General features: G+C 40.7%; 1 protein-coding gene across 1 annotated transcript in view; it reads left to right on the top strand.

Moving 5' to 3' along the window:
• The window catches only part of MALT1 (MALT1 paracaspase), a 48,608-nt gene extending 33,241 nt beyond the window's left edge, over positions 1-15,367 (top strand). The window contains exons 12-17 of the mRNA XM_070934565.1: positions 3,130-3,204; positions 4,289-4,416; positions 8,897-9,046; positions 11,051-11,208; positions 11,495-11,620; positions 13,539-15,367. Of these exons, the coding sequence (XP_070790666.1) occupies positions 3,130-3,204; positions 4,289-4,416; positions 8,897-9,046; positions 11,051-11,208; positions 11,495-11,620; positions 13,539-13,991 (1,090 nt within the window). The 3' untranslated portion in view covers positions 13,992-15,367. The remainder of the gene's footprint in view (positions 1-3,129; positions 3,205-4,288; positions 4,417-8,896; positions 9,047-11,050; positions 11,209-11,494; positions 11,621-13,538) is intronic.
• Positions 15,368-17,419: the final 2,052 nt, after the last annotated feature.

Here is a 17,419-nt window from a genome sequence, read left to right as displayed (position 1 = left end):
TTTTAAACTTGGTTTTCAAAACAAATGCAAAATAATAGAGAATAAAAAGAAGGGGTCCTTGGTGTACTCTGGACTTGAGGCAAGAACCTCCTCCTTTCAACCCTGAGCTACAAATATTTTCCTTTAAAGAAGTATTTCTTGGGCAGTTATGTTTTGCTGTTGTGTAAGAGACTTGATCTGCCTTCAAAGTTAAATGGTAGACATAACATGATTACCAGCTACAAACCAAAGCTCTTTAAGAACATTGAATGTTTCCTTCCAGCAGATAAAAGCTCAAAATCAGTGTTATAGAGCAGAGGTTTATTTTCCTATAGCAAAGTGGTGTCCAGCCTTGGCAACTTTAAGACTTGTGGACCTCAACTCCCAGAATTCCCCAGCCAGCCATGAAGTCCACAAGTCTTACGATTGCCAAGGTTGGACATCCCTGTTATACAGTGGTGAGATTCAAGTAATTTAACAACCGGTTCTCTGCCCTAATGATTTGTTCCAACAACCAGTTTGCCAAACTGCTCAGAAAGTTAACAACCGGTTCTCCCGAAGTGGTGCAAACTGGCTGAATCCCACCACTGCTGTTATAGTAATCCCTTGCAGGGATCCATCAACTTCTCTTCATATTACTAGAAGACTTTTGCAGATTACAGATTAACAGAGTTGGAAGGGACCTTATAGGTCATCTAGTCCAACCTCCCACTCAAGCAGGAAACCCTACACAATTTCTGACAAATGGCTGTCCAATCTTTTCTTGAAAGTCTCAAGTGATGAAGCTCCCACAACTTCCGAAGGCAACTTCTGTTCCATTGGTTGATTGTTCTCACTGTCAGAAAGTTCCTCCTATATTTCGAGGTTGAATTTCTCCTTGATCAGTTTATATTCATTATTCCTTGTCTGGCCTTCAGGTGTCTTGGAAAATAGCTTGACCCCTTCCTCTCTGTGGCAGCCCCTCAAATATTGGAACACTGCTATCACGTCTCCCTTGGTCCTTCTCTTCACTAGACTAGCTATGCCCAGTTCCTGTAACCGTTCTTCATATGTTTTATTCTCCAGTCCCCTAATCATCCTGGTTTCTCTCTCTGCACTTTTTCTAGAGTCTCATCTTTTTATAGCGTGGTAAGCAAAACTGGATGCAGTATTCTAGGTGTGGTCTTACTAGGGCTTTATATAGAGTGGTATTAGTACCTCACTTGATCTTGATTATATCCCTCTGTTAATGCAATTTAGGATTGCAGTGGCTTTTTTGGCTGCCGCTGCACACTGCTGGCTCATATTTAGCTGGTTGTCCACTAAGACTCCAAGATCCCTCTCACAGTCACTGCTATTAAGCCTGGTTTCACCCAGTTTATATGTGTACTTTCAGTTTTTCTTATCTAAGTGTAGGACTTTACTTTTCTCAACATTGAATTAGCTGGAAAGGGAACTGTGCTTGTCCTGTGTGGCATCACCCATCCAACAACTCTGTTTTTCTTCACTAAGGAGTTGGTCTTCAAAATTCTAAACAGGCCATAAGAAACAGGCCATTCTCTTTTGTGGTCCATAAGATAAGTTGCATATATTGATTATTCTTTGTTCACAATTTAATTAAGTCCCACTCAAACATTTTCACAGAGTCTATAAATCAGTTCTCAAACCATTTGTTTCTGAGCAACTTTACTATCATTTACTCATCTTTAGAATAAGCCAATGAAAATAGTGGGATCTAAGTCAGTCATGATTAATTCAACCCATTGGTTTCTATGCAATGCAGAGACATTTATATTTAGAGGCATTTTTAAAAGTTTTTCTTAATTGTTAAGTTTAGAAAAGCCAGCAGAAGAGGAATGAACATTTTGCAAGAGTTGTCAAAAATAGTCAAATATGTCCCTATTCATTAAGTATATATTTCCTGCCATATTGCTCTAGTAACATATAAAATTAGCTTTGCCCTTTTCAGGATAATGTTGATTTGCATCTTATGAAACTAAACTATGGAAGATATTTGCCAAACTACCGCTGGCAAGCAGCTCAGCAGTGATGGCATCATTAGAGAAAGAATTCTGATTTGTGTATCCACCCCTGATCATCACCACCACATAATCACTGTTGCTCAATCTATAATTTCAGCAAGTAACCACTGAGTAGTATTTCCTGATTACTCGGGCACCCATCAGAAATTATGGGTGCTCCATCACTGGAGGCTTTCAAGAAGAGACAATCATTTGTTTGAAATGGTATAAGGTCTGCTGCTCAAGCAGGAGGTTGGACTAGAAGACCTCCAAGGTCCCTTCCAATCCTATTATACTATGTTAAGTTCTGAAGACCAGTGCTATTCAGTCAGCTCAGGGATAATATGACTCCGCTTAATGAACACCACAATAACAGTATTCTAAATTAGTTGAAGCTTCTGAACTGTGCCTTCAAGGACATTGATACTACAGTATACTACATTGATACTGTAGTAAAGCAGACATGAGTGATTGCACCAAGCCATCCAGGACACTAGTTCAATAAAAATAGATTGTAACAGTATTTTAACCAGACAATGAAATGGTGATATAGCTCACTATTTCAACCAACTGTTGTCTGATATGTAGAAGAATGATAAATGTATAATGGAAAAGGGCTTATAAGTCTAGAAGTGAAGCAAGCACTAAGTAAGACAAAAATCTGTTTGTTAAAGAAAACTGGAATCATCAGATTGCTTCTAAAAGCCAGTCTCCTAGTATTTTCAGCATAGTATAACCAATCCAGAGGCATTTGTTTAATTATGTGATTATCCAATATTGTAAATCTCTTTTCTTCACTGACTCAAAGAGAGTTTTGGGTCCTTGCTATATGTCAATATGTCCAAAGATTGTAGCATATATGAAATGGCTTAAAAGACTGAATTTCAGATTCCAGTCCTGTTTTTCAAGACTTGCCTTCATTCTCTCAATTAAAAAACAGCATGAATTGTTTACCAAGCTGATGGAAGTACTTCACACTTCTGCCCAAGTATCCATTGGCAGATTCTTTCACAAGGGAGTGAAAGAAAAAGATTTGGAAATAAATAACAATATGCAGGAGTCATAAAAACATTAATTGTTCTATTCTTGTTTGAATATTCTATTCTGATTCAGGTTTTTTTGATCATTTTGATTCTTGTGTTTATTGAAGGAACGAATATGACAATACTGTTCTTGTCTTGGATGCCCTGAAGGTTACAGCTAACATTGTTTTTGGATATGCCACGTAAGAATAGCTATTAAAGTATTTATTTTTTTAAAAGTGTGGTAACTTATTTTAATTTCTAACTAATAATAATCTCTATTATCTTTGGGTATTACATAAATAAGATTCTGATTAGGCTTTAGCCATGCTTTATAGTGCATGTTAGAGGTTAAAATCTGTTTTTATTCACAATCATTATTCAAACTGAGTGGGCATCAAGAGATATTTTTCATTCCTCTGTCACTGAGTCATGGATATGATTTTCAGTATTATAAAATATGGAAATATTAAACTCATAAGTCTCACCTCTTCCTTGCAAAAGAAATAACTGACTGTATTTGTTGATCTGAATATTAGCATCTTTTTAGTCACTTGATGAAAAACTTGCTTTTAAGACTGAGGAGATTGCATTTAGTTTAGTGCGAGACATCTTACTACCTACATTGTTTTCTCCCTGTGTTGAAGAAAAGAACACATTAAGTCTCAGCTATGCTGAGAAATCCCCTGAATTCTAAATAGCAGCTATTATTCTTCTTTGAGAGAAGAAAAATGGAGGGAGATTTCTTAAGGCCGCATAATGTATCTATGACAAGAGCTGGGCTTGAATCCAGATGAGATCCTGTTTATGGAAACTGTTGGCTCTCAGAACTTGGAGGACTCTTTTTTCAGACTTGGCAGCTATGTCCTCTGACACCATGGCTACAAATTTGTCTTATGAGACAGTATATATGTGGGAAGGGTTCACCATTGGCTTCCGCCTCAGGAAGAAATACTATTATGCGTAGATAGGTTTTTTCAAAGACTCTTTCCCTGTGTGCCAAAGTCACTGTGAAGAATGAAGCTGGCCTGCTCAGTCACTCACTCAGTCCGTCCGTCCGTCCATCCATCCATCCATCCATTGAAAGAGTCAATTAGATGGCCTGTGGCTTCTTGACATGATAAATTCTTTTCCATCTGTCTGATCAGTTTGAACAATTAGAAATATTCCTGCTGTACCATCTGAAGCAACGCTACCTCAGAAGTTTAACCTTTGTAGTTTAGACGCTACGTGATACAGATGCCTCTCCCATCTATGGTGCTAACATGCTCTCTACGTATTGTCAAGGTGCCAAGGGGCAGAAGCTTTTGAAATTCAGCAGTCTGGATTGGCCAATGGGATTTTCATGAAGTTTTTGAAGGAACGTTTATTAGAGGACAAGAAAATTACTGTGCTGCTGGATGGTGTGGCAGAAGGTGAGAAAAACCTACCAGAAATAAAAAGAGATGTTTATGGATTAATTGTACAATAGTCCTTGCTTAACAATTGCTTGTTCGGTGACAATTTAAAGATATCACAGCCCATGACTTGTTCTCATTATTGCAGCTGTTGCAGTGGTCATGTGGTCACAGGTGTTTGGCAACTGGATTGCAATTATGACATCACAGCAACCCACGGTCACATGATTGCCATTTGCAAACTTCACTGCCGACTTTGGACATGCAAAGTCAATGGGGAAGCTGGTGGGAAGTCATAAATAGTGACCATACGACCATGATGGCGAACCTATGGCATGTGTGCCACAGGTGGCACGTGGAGCCATATTAGTGGGCACGCCAGCTCAGCTCTGGGGTGCATGCGCGTGCCAGCCAGCTGATTTTCGGGCCTTCTGGGCCCACCAGAAGTAGGGAAACAGGCTGTTTCCTGCCTCTGGAGGGCCTGGGGGTGGGGGGTTGGGGAAGGCCCATTTTTCTTTCTTACCTGGCTCCAGATCCTCTCTATTTATCTGGGAAGGGTGAAAACAGCCTTTCCCACTCCCTTGGAGGCCCTACGGAGGCTGAAAGGGCCCATTTCCCGATGCCCGGTGGGACAGGAAGTGACTTTTTTGCTGTCCCCAGCCTCCAGAGACTCCTAGAGAGGCTCCTAGAGAGGCTCTGGAAGCTGGGGACAGCAAAAAATGTCACTTCCTGTCCCACCGGGAGTTGGGAAATGGGCCATTTCAGGCCTTTGGAGGGCCTTTGAGAGAATGAGAAAGGCTGTTTTCGCCCTTCCCAGATAAATAGAGAGGATCTGGAACCAGGTAAGAAAGAAAAACGGGCCTACCAGGTCATCATGTGCCAGGAGCTGGGAGGGGTTGCACGCGCATGCACGTGGGTACATGCGTGCACGATCCTCCCCCGCCCCCCCTTCCTGGCACACAATGGCAAAAAGGTTAGCCATCACTGCCATACGACATGTTTAACAACCATATGAGATAAACCTAACCATAATCAGAAATACCAAAAATGCCATTGTAAGTTGGCACATTCATGTGACATCATACTTTATGATAGTGACTAAGTTGCCTGTCCCAATTACCATCGTTACGTGAGGACTACCCATCTATATATATAAAAGCGAAAACCACTCATGCATTAATCACGAAATCTCCATAACCGTAAAGCCTACAAACTTGAAATTTACCATGTATGTTCCTCTCGGCTTCTAGGCACTCACTAAGAAAGGATTTTTCAAAATGACCATCAGAGCATTAGTATTTCCTACCTATTTCCGCACTCTGATGCTAATTAGTTAGACATTCTACTCCCCCTCCCAACTTGAAAATAACTCTGGAGAGAATGGGATAGCATAGGACAGGCTTCTGTGGGGCAAGCCTCATGGAGAGAAGGGGCTAGAAAGCCTGAGGGAAAGAAGGAGATAGGATAGGAGATGTTTCTGTGGGGCAAGGCTGAGGGAGAGAAGGGGAGAGGCTTCTATGGGGCAAGCCTGAGGGAGAGAAGGGGATAGGAGAGGATCTATAGGGCCAGCCTGAAGGAGAGAAGGGGATAAGAGAGGATCTATGGGGCAAGCCTGAGGGAGAGAAGGGGAGAGGAGAGGCCGATCATAACTACTCATTAATTTTCAAACTCTGTCGATTTATCAAGCCTCATCACATAGTTTCGTAGTGGACCACGGGTATTCAGCTAGTATTTTATATACTCTACTTAGAAGGAAAATTACAAGCAAGGCTTTATTTGGTAGGGTTTTGTGGACTAGAAACTTAAGTACTATTGATATACAAGAATGCACTGCAGGAAATTACCCTATATTTAGATTTTGATCAGTTCATAAATTCTTTCCTATATCTGACTCACTAGTTACGATTGTCACCCATAAGAACAATTCTTTTGCATGGCCTCACTTGGTATTTCATTTGGTTCTAACACCAAGAGATTAAGATTGTGAAAAGCTAGGTATGCCTTTTATATACTTGTTTCTTTATCAACCTGGAGTAGGGTTTTTTTGCTCAAAATTGTCCCTCAAATGGATTTTTGCCATATTGGAATTCAGATACACATTTTAAACAAGCATCTGGAAGCCTGTGAGTAAAACAGCCTGGGGAAATGGTGCAATTTTGGTGGAAACATTATTGGCAGGGAAAGAATTAGTGAAGCGTGCACCTGTCATTTTTCTATTCAAAATCATCCCTTTTTGCAGCTTTTTGTAAACAAAAAGGAAGCCTGTCGGAGAATTTGCTGCTAGCATTATGAAAAATGTTTAATGTGCCTTCATTTATTTAGAGGTTGTTTTTAGGTTTTTGTTTGTTTGTAAAGTAAGAGAGGATTGGAGAAGGAAATACCTCGATCTTTGCTCTTTCATATAGATTCTGCAGCTGGTCACAACTGCTGTTTATGAAGTCTGCTGCTATTTTGGTGCCATTTCTTTTACTAGAACTAATTTCTCTGATAATCTCGGAAAATCAAGGAGTTAGGTACTAAATGTATTGGTATTAGGTAGGGAGTTAAATAGAAAGCTAGGCAGCTGTCAGTTATTCCTTTGATAGTCGATTTCCTGGGAACTCCAAGCCTGCCTACTAAACAGAGAATAGAAAAAAGAATACCAGGACAAGGCAACATGACACATCCACAAACACAGAAATGCTCAGTCAGTGTTTACCGTTATGAAGAGGAAGGCCGCCTTCATCTCATACTCTAGTCGTAGAAACCCCTGCCATTCAGAATAGAATAGAAAGGGCTCTGCCATAAGTAGACAAAATGGCAACGAAGGTCAGCTGAGGTTCCTTGAGACTTTCTGAGCTTGGTTGTTTTCTACTACCCAGACTAGGTAACATCAGCAGCAACATGAAGATGTTACCTTGTTTGGGTAACGAAATAGCTGCAAAAAAAAAAAAAAAACAACCAAGCTCAGAGAGCACCAACATCATTTCAACCCGGAGCTACAAATATTCTCCTTTATAAACTCAGCTGAGCTCAAAACCCTTCTGAATCCAAACCCCATCCAGTGAGATAATTCTCTCTCTCTCTCTCTCTTTTTCTTTCTTTCTTAGCAGCTTTTGGATTCAGAGGGTTGAAAGTTATTGAGAATTATCCTCCACCTGGCCTAAAGTTAGGCCTGAAGAGTGGGTGTCTTCCTAATCTGGTTGGGTTTTGCATTTTATGGAAATTTCTACTACTGGACTCTTGGAGTTTCTATTTGCAGAAATGACTCAACGGTTCATCCTTTATATCTAAATCATAATACAAATATTTTAATGAATCTAATGTGCTCATAAGAGGCTGCTTTGATCCAGTCTCCGGTCATATTCAAAGACCTATCCTGGAACAGGTTAAAGGACTTTTTTGGTAGTCTCCACATTGTGTAAGTCCTCAACTTATAATCATTTGTTTAGTGACTGTTTGAAGTTACAACAGCACTGAAAAAGTGACTTATGACCGATTTTTGCACTTATGTATTTATTTATTGGTTCAATTTATGGCGCCCTTTTCTGGAGGCTCAGGGCGGCTTACAATTATTTTTTTTTAATTTGATTTATATGCCGCCCTTTTCCGGAGACTCAGGGCGGCTTACAATGCGTTAAGCAATAGCCTTCATACTTTTGTATATTTATACAAAGTCAGCTTATTGCCCCCACAAACTGGGTCCTCATTTTACCTACCTTAGAAAGGATGGAAGGCTGAGTCAACCTTGAGCCTTGGCGAGATTCGAACCTGCATTAACAACCATTGCAGCATCCCCATGATCATGTAAAATTCAGGTGCTTGGCAACTGGCATCTATTTATGGCCTGAGATCATGTGACCGCCATTTGCAACCTTCCCAGCCAGCTTCCAACAAGCAAAGCAGGGGTGGATTCTACTTACCTTTACTACCGGCTCGCAACGGGGCCGCGCGCACTTCTGCGCATGCATAGAAGTTTCCTGATGACATCGGGGTCAGAGGGCGGAGCCTCCCACTGGTTTTACTACCGGTTCTATAGAACCGGTCCGAACTGGGGGCAACCCACCACTGAAGCAAAGTCAATGGGGTTGACATTAAGATTCACTTAATGACAGAATGACTCACTTTACAGCTGTGGCAAGAAAGGTTGTAAAATGGGACAAAACTCACTGAACAACTGTCTCGCTTAGCAGCAGAAATTTTGGGCTCAATTGTGGTCGTAAATCGAGGATTACCTGTAGGTCTAGCTCTCTTCTGACCTTCAAGAAAAAGTTGGGAAATCCATTTTAAACAGCAATTTGATGTCTAAACTGTATTCTGGGACCATCATCTATTAAAATGTCTGAACTGAGGCAACTGGGTTACCTATTTTATATTGTACTATAATGTGCATTACCTAGAATCCTAAGGAAATTAGCAGTATGGAAATTATTGTACCAAAGAAATGTTTTCAGAGGGAAGAAAGAGCATGGTAATTATTAATCAAAATAAGCTTGTGGGTTTTGTATTTTATTTTTAGATATGGGAAAGTGTCATCTTACCAAAGGCAAGCAAGCTTTGGAGATTCGCAGCAGCTTATCTGAAAAGAGAGCGTTAACTGATCCTATTCAGCAAACTGTAACCTCAGCAGAAGCTTTGGCACGAAATCTACAGTGGGCGAAAGCGCATGGTACAGTAAATGTGAAAATAACGTTTTTGCTTAGCCATGAGAAAGCCATAACCTTGGGCCAGTCTCTCTCAGTCCAACTCGCCTCACAGGGTTGTTATTGTTGTGGGGGAAATAAAGAGAGAACGGTTTATTAGATAAGTTTGCTGCCTTATTTGTAAGAATAATAACAGCAGGAAACAAATTAAGTAAATAAATCTGTAGCCCTTATGTCCCTAAAATACATACTTAAAAAATTAAGTTATTTGTATTGAAGTATTAGCTTCTCACAGCACAGAGGTCATAACAGATAGAGGGAAAGAGCAAAGGAAAATATATATATATTCCTTTGCTCTTTCACTATTTCCTTGCTTAATGTACTTTGTCAATATTACCCCATAACTTAGGAGCTGGCAATTGTTTTATTGTCCCCCACCTACCCAAACTTTCTTTGGTTGTACTGAATTTTGGCTTCCTGTCCATTTGTGATGGAAAAACTGCAACAGGTATAGCTTTAATAAAGATAAAAATAAATAACCCCCACCTCTACAATACTTGTATTTATAGGAAGTCCTTGACTTAAGGCCACAATGGAGCCTGCCCCTTGTAGTTGTACATTATCACTGTCATAAAGCAGGTCACCTATTTGACCAGCCTGATTTATGACCTTTTTTACAGAGGTCATTAAGCAAATCACCACAGTTGTTAAACTGTGTTTAAAATGCTATGGGGCATTTTGCCAAAAACTGGAATTAAATGCCAATTTTCAGCAGAAATGTAAATCGTGATTAAATCACTGCAGGATGCTGCAGTTGGCCCTAAATACAGGCCAAGCTCCTGAAATGTGGTCATGTGACCACGAAGGGGGGGGAAGCATTGGAACTTTGGAACAAGTTCCTTTAAATGGGGAGGTTTGTCATAATTTCAAATGGTTGCTAAGATGCCAATTGTAAATTGAGTACTATCTAGGAACCTGGTGGAACAGTGAAGTAAAGCGCTGTTAAATAGCACTTAGCTGCCAGCTGCCTGCAATTACTGCATGTTCGAATCTCACCAGGCTCAAGGTTGACTCAGCCTTCCATCCTTCTGAGGTAGGTAAAATGAGGACCCGGATTGTGGGGGCAATAAGGTGACTTTGTATAAAAAAGAACACCGCTTGGGGGGGCCAAAAGCCCTACTAAGCAGGTATATACAAAAGTATGAAGGCTGTTGCTTAATGCATTGTAAGCCGCCCTGAGTCTCCGGAGAAGGGCGGCATATAAATCGAACCAATAAATAAATAAATAAATAAATAATAAATACCTGTATTTGACCCCACCTCCAATGTTACACCTTCCTTAAACTATTAAATATAGTTCCTAGCTATGGTTTCCCCACCTTGCTTAATTATTTTCAGATTTGCTCATTATCACTTTTATTCCTATAAGGCAACCTTTCACAATCTGAGACCCTCAAGGGCAAGGGTGGGCAACTATGGCCCCTTCACAGCCTGTGGACTTCAACTCCCAGAATTGTTGGCTCAGGAATTCTGGGAGTTGAAGTCCACAAGTCGTAAAGAGGCCATAATTGTTCATTTCTGCTCAGGGGAGTGACAGGTTGATATAGGATGCTGTAACAGTGTTTCCCCAAAAATAAGACCCTGTCTTACTTTTTGAACCCTGAAATAAGCTCTTAGCCTTATTGTCATACATTCAAAAGCCCGATTGGGCTTATTATCAGGGGATGTCTTATTTTGGGGGAAACAGGGTAGTAAATGAAAAAACAAGGTGGTTTTTTTCAACATGGGCCCATATTTTAGGAGGAAAAAAGAACAGTGGATTACAGGGCAAGGTACAAAAATACATGATAGCATCTTCCAGTGGTTGGAAACCACTTCCCTATATCTGCAACTGCGGAACTATTAAAATAAACTTCTGAAATTCGGGGAAGATCATGACTAATAGGCATGAGGAGCAATGCTGTTTGCAGAGCTGTTTCTAAAGAGAAACAGGTATGGATCACCACCTTCAAAAATGTGCTTGTTTTCAGAACTTTCTGAAAGTATGTGCCTTCAGTTTCAATGCGGGGTTCGGATCCAGCTTGGTTTTGCTGCAGAATTCTCCAACGTCATGATCATCTACACAAGAATCGTAACAAAGCCAACTGAAATAACCGTTTGCAACGCCTACGTCACTGATTTTCCTCTTGTAAGTTAGTCTCAGAAGATGGCACATTTATTGTTTGAAAGACCATATGTACAAAACAGAAATATCATGCTTTAAACATGAAACACAACTGGCGTGATATAAAGCGGGGGGGTCTCCAAACTTGGCAACTTTTAAGACTTGCAGACTTCAACTCCCAGAATTCCACAGCCAGCCATGCTGCGAAGTCTTAAAAGTTGACCCCTCATATAAAGGATGGAAATGGAGAAGGGGGGCTCAAAATCTAACTACCTCCTCATTTTCATTTTATTGTTTTAACTGTGCACAGGAATTGGATGTGGATCCTAAAGAAGCAAATAAAGGAACTCCTGAGGAAACTGGCAGCTATTTGCTTTCAAAAGATTTGCCCAAACACTGCCTCTACACTAGAATAAGTTCACTACAGAAGCTAAAGGTAATTACTTGCAGGCAAATTTGGTTTGCTTTCTTATATTTCTACATTCCCTGAGTGGCAGCAATGCCATTCAATTACTGTTTAGACCTACTAAGGTTATCCTTGGCTTGCAACTTTAAAAGCAGTGTATGCTTTTAAATGCTCAGGGTGCAAAGTGAAAACATCTGCTGTGAACTCCGCATAGGTGTCAGGAAGGGCATCCAGCCAGTAAATGCTCAGCTCCATTCAGTCACCCCAACTCCACCCCAATAAAAGGGATTACAAGATCATAAAATGAAAAATAGGGGGTATTGAAGGTTACCAAATTGCAAATGTTTCAGGTTTCATTCACTGGACGTGGGTCAGTGGTCTCTGGAAAAGTAAAACAAAGTGTATGGGGAAGTTGCTGGGAAAAGAAATAGTAGGAGATACTGGCTTCTGTAACAGGTCTTAAATATGCATAGGGCTGAGAAATGATTCGGAAATGAAGTATAATTACAGATAGTCCTCAATGTAGAACCATTCTTTTAGCAACATTCAGTTACAATGGAACTTTAAAATATTATATATGATGGACTTTGCGCTGAAATTGTTGCAGTCCCCACAATCACATGATCATTATCCAGGCACTTGACAACCAACAGGTATTTACTATAGTTGTAGCATCCTGGTTGGTTTTTTCAGCCTTCCCATCTAGCGTCCAACAAAGTCATTGGAGAAAGCTGGTTTCACTTAACAATTGTGGCAAAAGAAGTCATAAAATCAGGTGTGGTCATGTAATGACCCACTTAACGACCTCATTGCCTAGTGACAGAAGTTGTGCTTGCAGTTGGGGTCCTAAGTCCAGAACTCCCTGTACTATTTTGAAAGAAGAAATTGCCCATTGAAACTGCGGTCTGACTTGACAGAAAAAAAGAATGTAATTTGATTTGCAAATCACCCTAATGGCTGGTGATCCAGCCCAACTTTCCTTGTATAAGATGAGACTACTGGAGTTTGTAATTCTGTACTCTGGAGGGGCTTCGTTTTGGAGAAAACTGATCTACCTTGAGTCACACTGGATGGGGCAAAATATATTTAGTTCTTGATTTGATTTTTTATGGAATGTCTACCTCTCAATGCAAATTAGTTCTGTTTAATTCGTTTGCCAATCAGGTTCAATATGTTCTCTAGTGGAGAGCAAGCCAGCATAAGACCATCATATCTATCTCTAATATCTATAACAGGGCTTTCCAAACCTGGCAACTTTAAGACTTGTGGATTTTTAACTCCCAGAGTTGAGGAATTCTGGGAGTCGAAGTCCACAAGTCTTAAAAGTTGCCAGGTTTTGAAACACCTGATCTAGCGTAACATGGTGATGACAGAACATTAGAAGTTAGTGTCAGGGTTCCAATTAATATACTCATAGCAAATAGAACTCTGAGGCAAGCAGTTTCCATTTGCAAGAACATGTTTATTGGATGTATCACATTGGCACAAGCTGGTGAAAACCAACTCTAAAGGTTTCCGCAGTTTTCACCTAATTAAAAGTCCTCCCCCCCCCCCCTTTCCCAAACAATCAGTCACATGGTCCAAGCAAGGTGCTGTCCAGTTGCTTGAAAACTTCACTCCTTTTCTCTTCAGCCACCTGTGGAAATGTCCTTCGTTCACAGGGGAAACTATTTTGTTTTGGCTGCAAAACCCCAGCTATCTCTATTCCCCTCTCCCTATCCCTCAGCACCCTTGTGGCAGTACTTAAGCCTCCAAGATGACCTCGGTCAGGCTAGCTTCAGAGTTGAGTGTTAGATGGCCAGTATCCTTTTTTTTTTAAATGTTTCCATGTTGTGAATTTCATAATAGGAATACAGAGATCCTTTGATTGCAATCATTATATTCTGTTGGGTTGAATGCCTGGCAGTAAAAGGCTATCAATGTTAATGTATCTCTCTTTAAATCACAGGAAGATTTAACATTCACCGTTTGCCTCCATTATGAATACATGGGACTCGAGGACCCGGTGGATGAACGAAAGGCGGTTAACATTGGCAAACCGCTGGTTGCCAAATTGCGCATTCACCAAGGATTTGGAAAGTGCAGCTGCTTCCAGAGCTGTCCTTTGCCTAATGGCGCTACCTCCGCCCAGTCACTGGCCACAGAAGCATCTGGATTCTGCCCATCTCAGCTTAATCAGCCGCATTCTTACACAGGCTTTGTCCAATCAAGTCCTTCTCTTATAGAAAGCCTGAGGCAGTCGCCAAGATGCCACTGCAGGATGGTGCCAGACAGATTAATTGCATGGCAATCAAAGTGGTCACATTCATATGATTCAGACCTGAGCAATATTCCTGTGGAGACCACAGATGAACTCGAATCTGACTTCTCGGGAAGTTTAAAACTATCTCATGAGCCTTAGCCAGCTTCATTTTGTAGGCCGGAACTGCATTTTCAATGGCCTTGCCCTGGGATGAAATTCTGAGGCCCGGTGACATCTTGGTCTGGAGCCATGCATTGGGCTTACAGTCCTTGGCTGAGGGAGAAAAAGAGTTAAAAATGTTTTCAGACAACCAGAAATAAAAGTTGCAACATCCCCAGATATTATCCCTCGTGAGGGGGAAGACGAAAAAGAATTTGGTAAAGGCAGACTAGGTTTCTGTGGGAAATGACTTCCTAATAACTCAGCAGGTTGATTGTCAGAATAAGCACAAACTAAGCAGAAGTCTTTAAAATACAGAAATTTTAATGCGCTGATTGAGAGGCCTACAGAAGTTATGATACCAGACTTCCACTTCACCAGGCAATGAGGAGAGGGAGAATAGCAGATAGCAATAGCACTTAGACTTATATACCACTTTACAGTGCTTTACAGCCCTCTCTAAGCGGTTTTACAGAGTCAGCCTATTGCCCCCAACAATTTGGGTCCTCGTTTTACCCACCTCGGAAGGATGGAAGGCTGAGTCAACCTTGAGCCTGGTGAGATTCGAACTGCTAAATTGCAGGCAGCTGGCAGTCAGCAGAAATAGCCTGCAATACTGCACTCTCACCATTGCGCCATGGCAGCTCTATAGTCCGGAAAATCAGGTGATCCCGATGGACAGAACAGGCATACGTGTAAGCAACGTTTTGGGAGGAAGAAGATAAACTGCCTGTTATGGAGTCTGAAAAGGAGCCATCACAGAATGATCTTTCAATCCAAAGAAGTGGATATTAAAGGAAGTTAAGGGATACTGAGCACCAACTTCCTTTGCTTTCAATTACTGTTCAGTGTGCAGGCCACTGAGATGGTGGCGGCAGTTGAGTAAGAAAAGCGGTAAGATAAGATCTTACCCTTCCTTCCTTTTTTCCATCTTTCCCAGCATTACAGCTTTCTTACGAGAACTAGGTCTTTGCATAATGTGTCTGAAGTGTGGTTGATTTGAACCTGGTCATTTCTGCCTTTGGTGAAAATTCTGAATTAGTTAGTTTGATGAGCCATTTGTTTGCTTTCTCGGTTGGCCATAGTATTTCAAGGAATCTTCTCCAAAGTCTTTCCATGATTGGTCCAGATTTAGTTCTTCCAATACCTCAAACAGCCAAAATATTCTAGGTTTTGTTTCTGCTGGATCCTGTCTGTCCCCAAATTGTTCATCAGAAATTCCAGAACAGATGGCATCTCCCAGGACCAAGCATATCTTCCAGATCATACTTATTCTTAATTCTATTTCAGATATCAGGTCAACTTTAGTTATTTAAGCAGCTTCATCCATATCCCATTTACAGTATTTACTGATAATTATTGGCCTGTCCCCAAAATTAGGTTTGGAAATATCCAGTAAAGAAATGAATTCTTGTTCTGGCTTTTTCTTGTATTTGCTATTTTTCTTAACATTCTTAATTTAATTTAAGATATTCACCAAAATCCAAATATAACAGTTTTGAAGAATTCCTTGACTTGGGTTTTTATTTCCTCTTCATGCACACAATGCAGGGCACTTTATCCTTTCCAAGGCAACAGAATGTTGCAAAGAAATTGTGTAAAGGATTTTGAGATACTTTCTGCGTTATCCTTCTGTGCTTTTATCTGTTCAAAACCAGATTGGAAAGAGACGAAATTTTGTCTGGCAGGATAAACTAGCAAAATAAAAATCAAGGTAAAAATAAGTTGGATTTGGTTGTGGTTTGCAGAATGGAATCGGGGGGGGGGGTCCTCTTTTGCACCTTAATGGGAGAAGCAGATGCGGGAGCAGTTTGAAATGTTGCCAAGATCCAGAATGGAGCATATACACATGGAAGGAATCACAAACACAACACCAGGAGAGAGCAGAAACACACAGAGGCAATACATGCATCTACATAAGTAAAACCCTCAAATGTATATGCTACACAAATAAAAAACCCTGAATAGACCCTCACCCACACACAGATGCTTAGGCAACACATGCAGATATGCTGATTAGTCCAATCAGGGGATGCATAACAAAGTATCATAAGGTACATCCAGATCAGTATTGGGCCATTTTGCCTAATTATGCCAATTTACAAGTACCTGCATAGGGACACGGTGGCTCAGTGGCTAAGACGCTGAGCTTGTCAATCGAAAGGTCGGCAGTTCAGCGGTTCGAATCCCTAGTGCCATGTAACGGGATGAGCTCCCGTTACTTGTCCCAGCTTCTGCCAACCTAGCAGTTCTAAAACACGTAAAAAATGCAAGTAGAAAAATAGGGATCACCTTTGGTGGGAAGGTAACAACGTTCTGTGCACCTTTGGCATTTAATCATGCTGGCCACATGACCACAGAGACATCTTTGGACAGCGCTGGCTCTTTGGCTTTGAAATGGAGATGAGCACTGCCCCCTAGAGTCGGGAACAACTAGCACATATGCGCAAGGGAAACCTTTACCTGCACAGGTTAACTGATTAGGGAATATTTTGGTGACCAAACTTTTGCATATATTCTCAATTTTGTATCAGTAGCTCCTTTGAATAGACAGAGGAAGTAAATGAGTATATCCTACCGTAGCCATCTAAATAACTTTTGCATGTGGCAAACTTCCAAATCTCTTCACTCTGACCATTTAATCATTTTTATTCCCGTCAAACGTGGGATGCTGGGAACAGACAGGACAGCATGAATCATTCAGGGCTCTCCCAGCCAACTCCAGTCAATTCAGTGCCCTCCTCATTTAAGCTACAGCAGCATCTGAAGTAACTCATTTGCTTGGCCCTCAGTATGGTTAAGCACACAGGCTACCCCAAAAATGACCAAGTCTAAACTTGAAGAGCTCTTTGAGATTACTTCTTCTCAAAGTCCTGTTGTGATCATTACGAGTAATGAACTCAAGGAATCAGGACTCTGACACTTTTTGCAGTTTCAAGAGATCCTTTATTGAGTACATCATATCGGCACTTAAAAAGGTGAAGCTAGTGCTAAATTATTCCCGCACCTAAGGATAGTTAAAAGAATAAGACCTCCCACCATTTGTGGATTTTAGTCCAATATCTTTTAGCTTCTGCACATGTTCACCACATATGGTAATATGAGCCCGGAGTCTGATGACACATCCAACATTTCTCCAATTTATTCTTGTACATTCTGGCTATTCTCGCCGGGGGTAAATGCCACCTGTAAAACATCTTATACAAATTTTCCTTATATGCTGTTGACTTTGACTTTAAACCAGAAATAAATATTTTTATTAGGGATTTTACCAGAAATATACAATAGAGAAATGAGATATTTAATTGTGAATGTTTTAATGGCAGCTAGAATTGTATTTGTTAAAACCTAGAAAGGAGAGAAGATACCCACGGATGATGACGTTGTCAAGAAAATTTTGGAGTGTGCTGAAATGAGTAAATTGACAT

Source organism: Pituophis catenifer, unplaced genomic scaffold, assembly GCF_029215685.1.
Source record: "Pituophis catenifer annectens isolate HBS135680 unplaced genomic scaffold, rPitCat1.0.hap2 SCAF_2, whole genome shotgun sequence".
NCBI lineage: Eukaryota > Metazoa > Chordata > Lepidosauria > Squamata > Colubridae > Pituophis > Pituophis catenifer.
The sequence above is the reverse complement of the archived record's forward strand: the minus strand, read 5'-3'. Positions and strand labels throughout refer to the sequence as shown.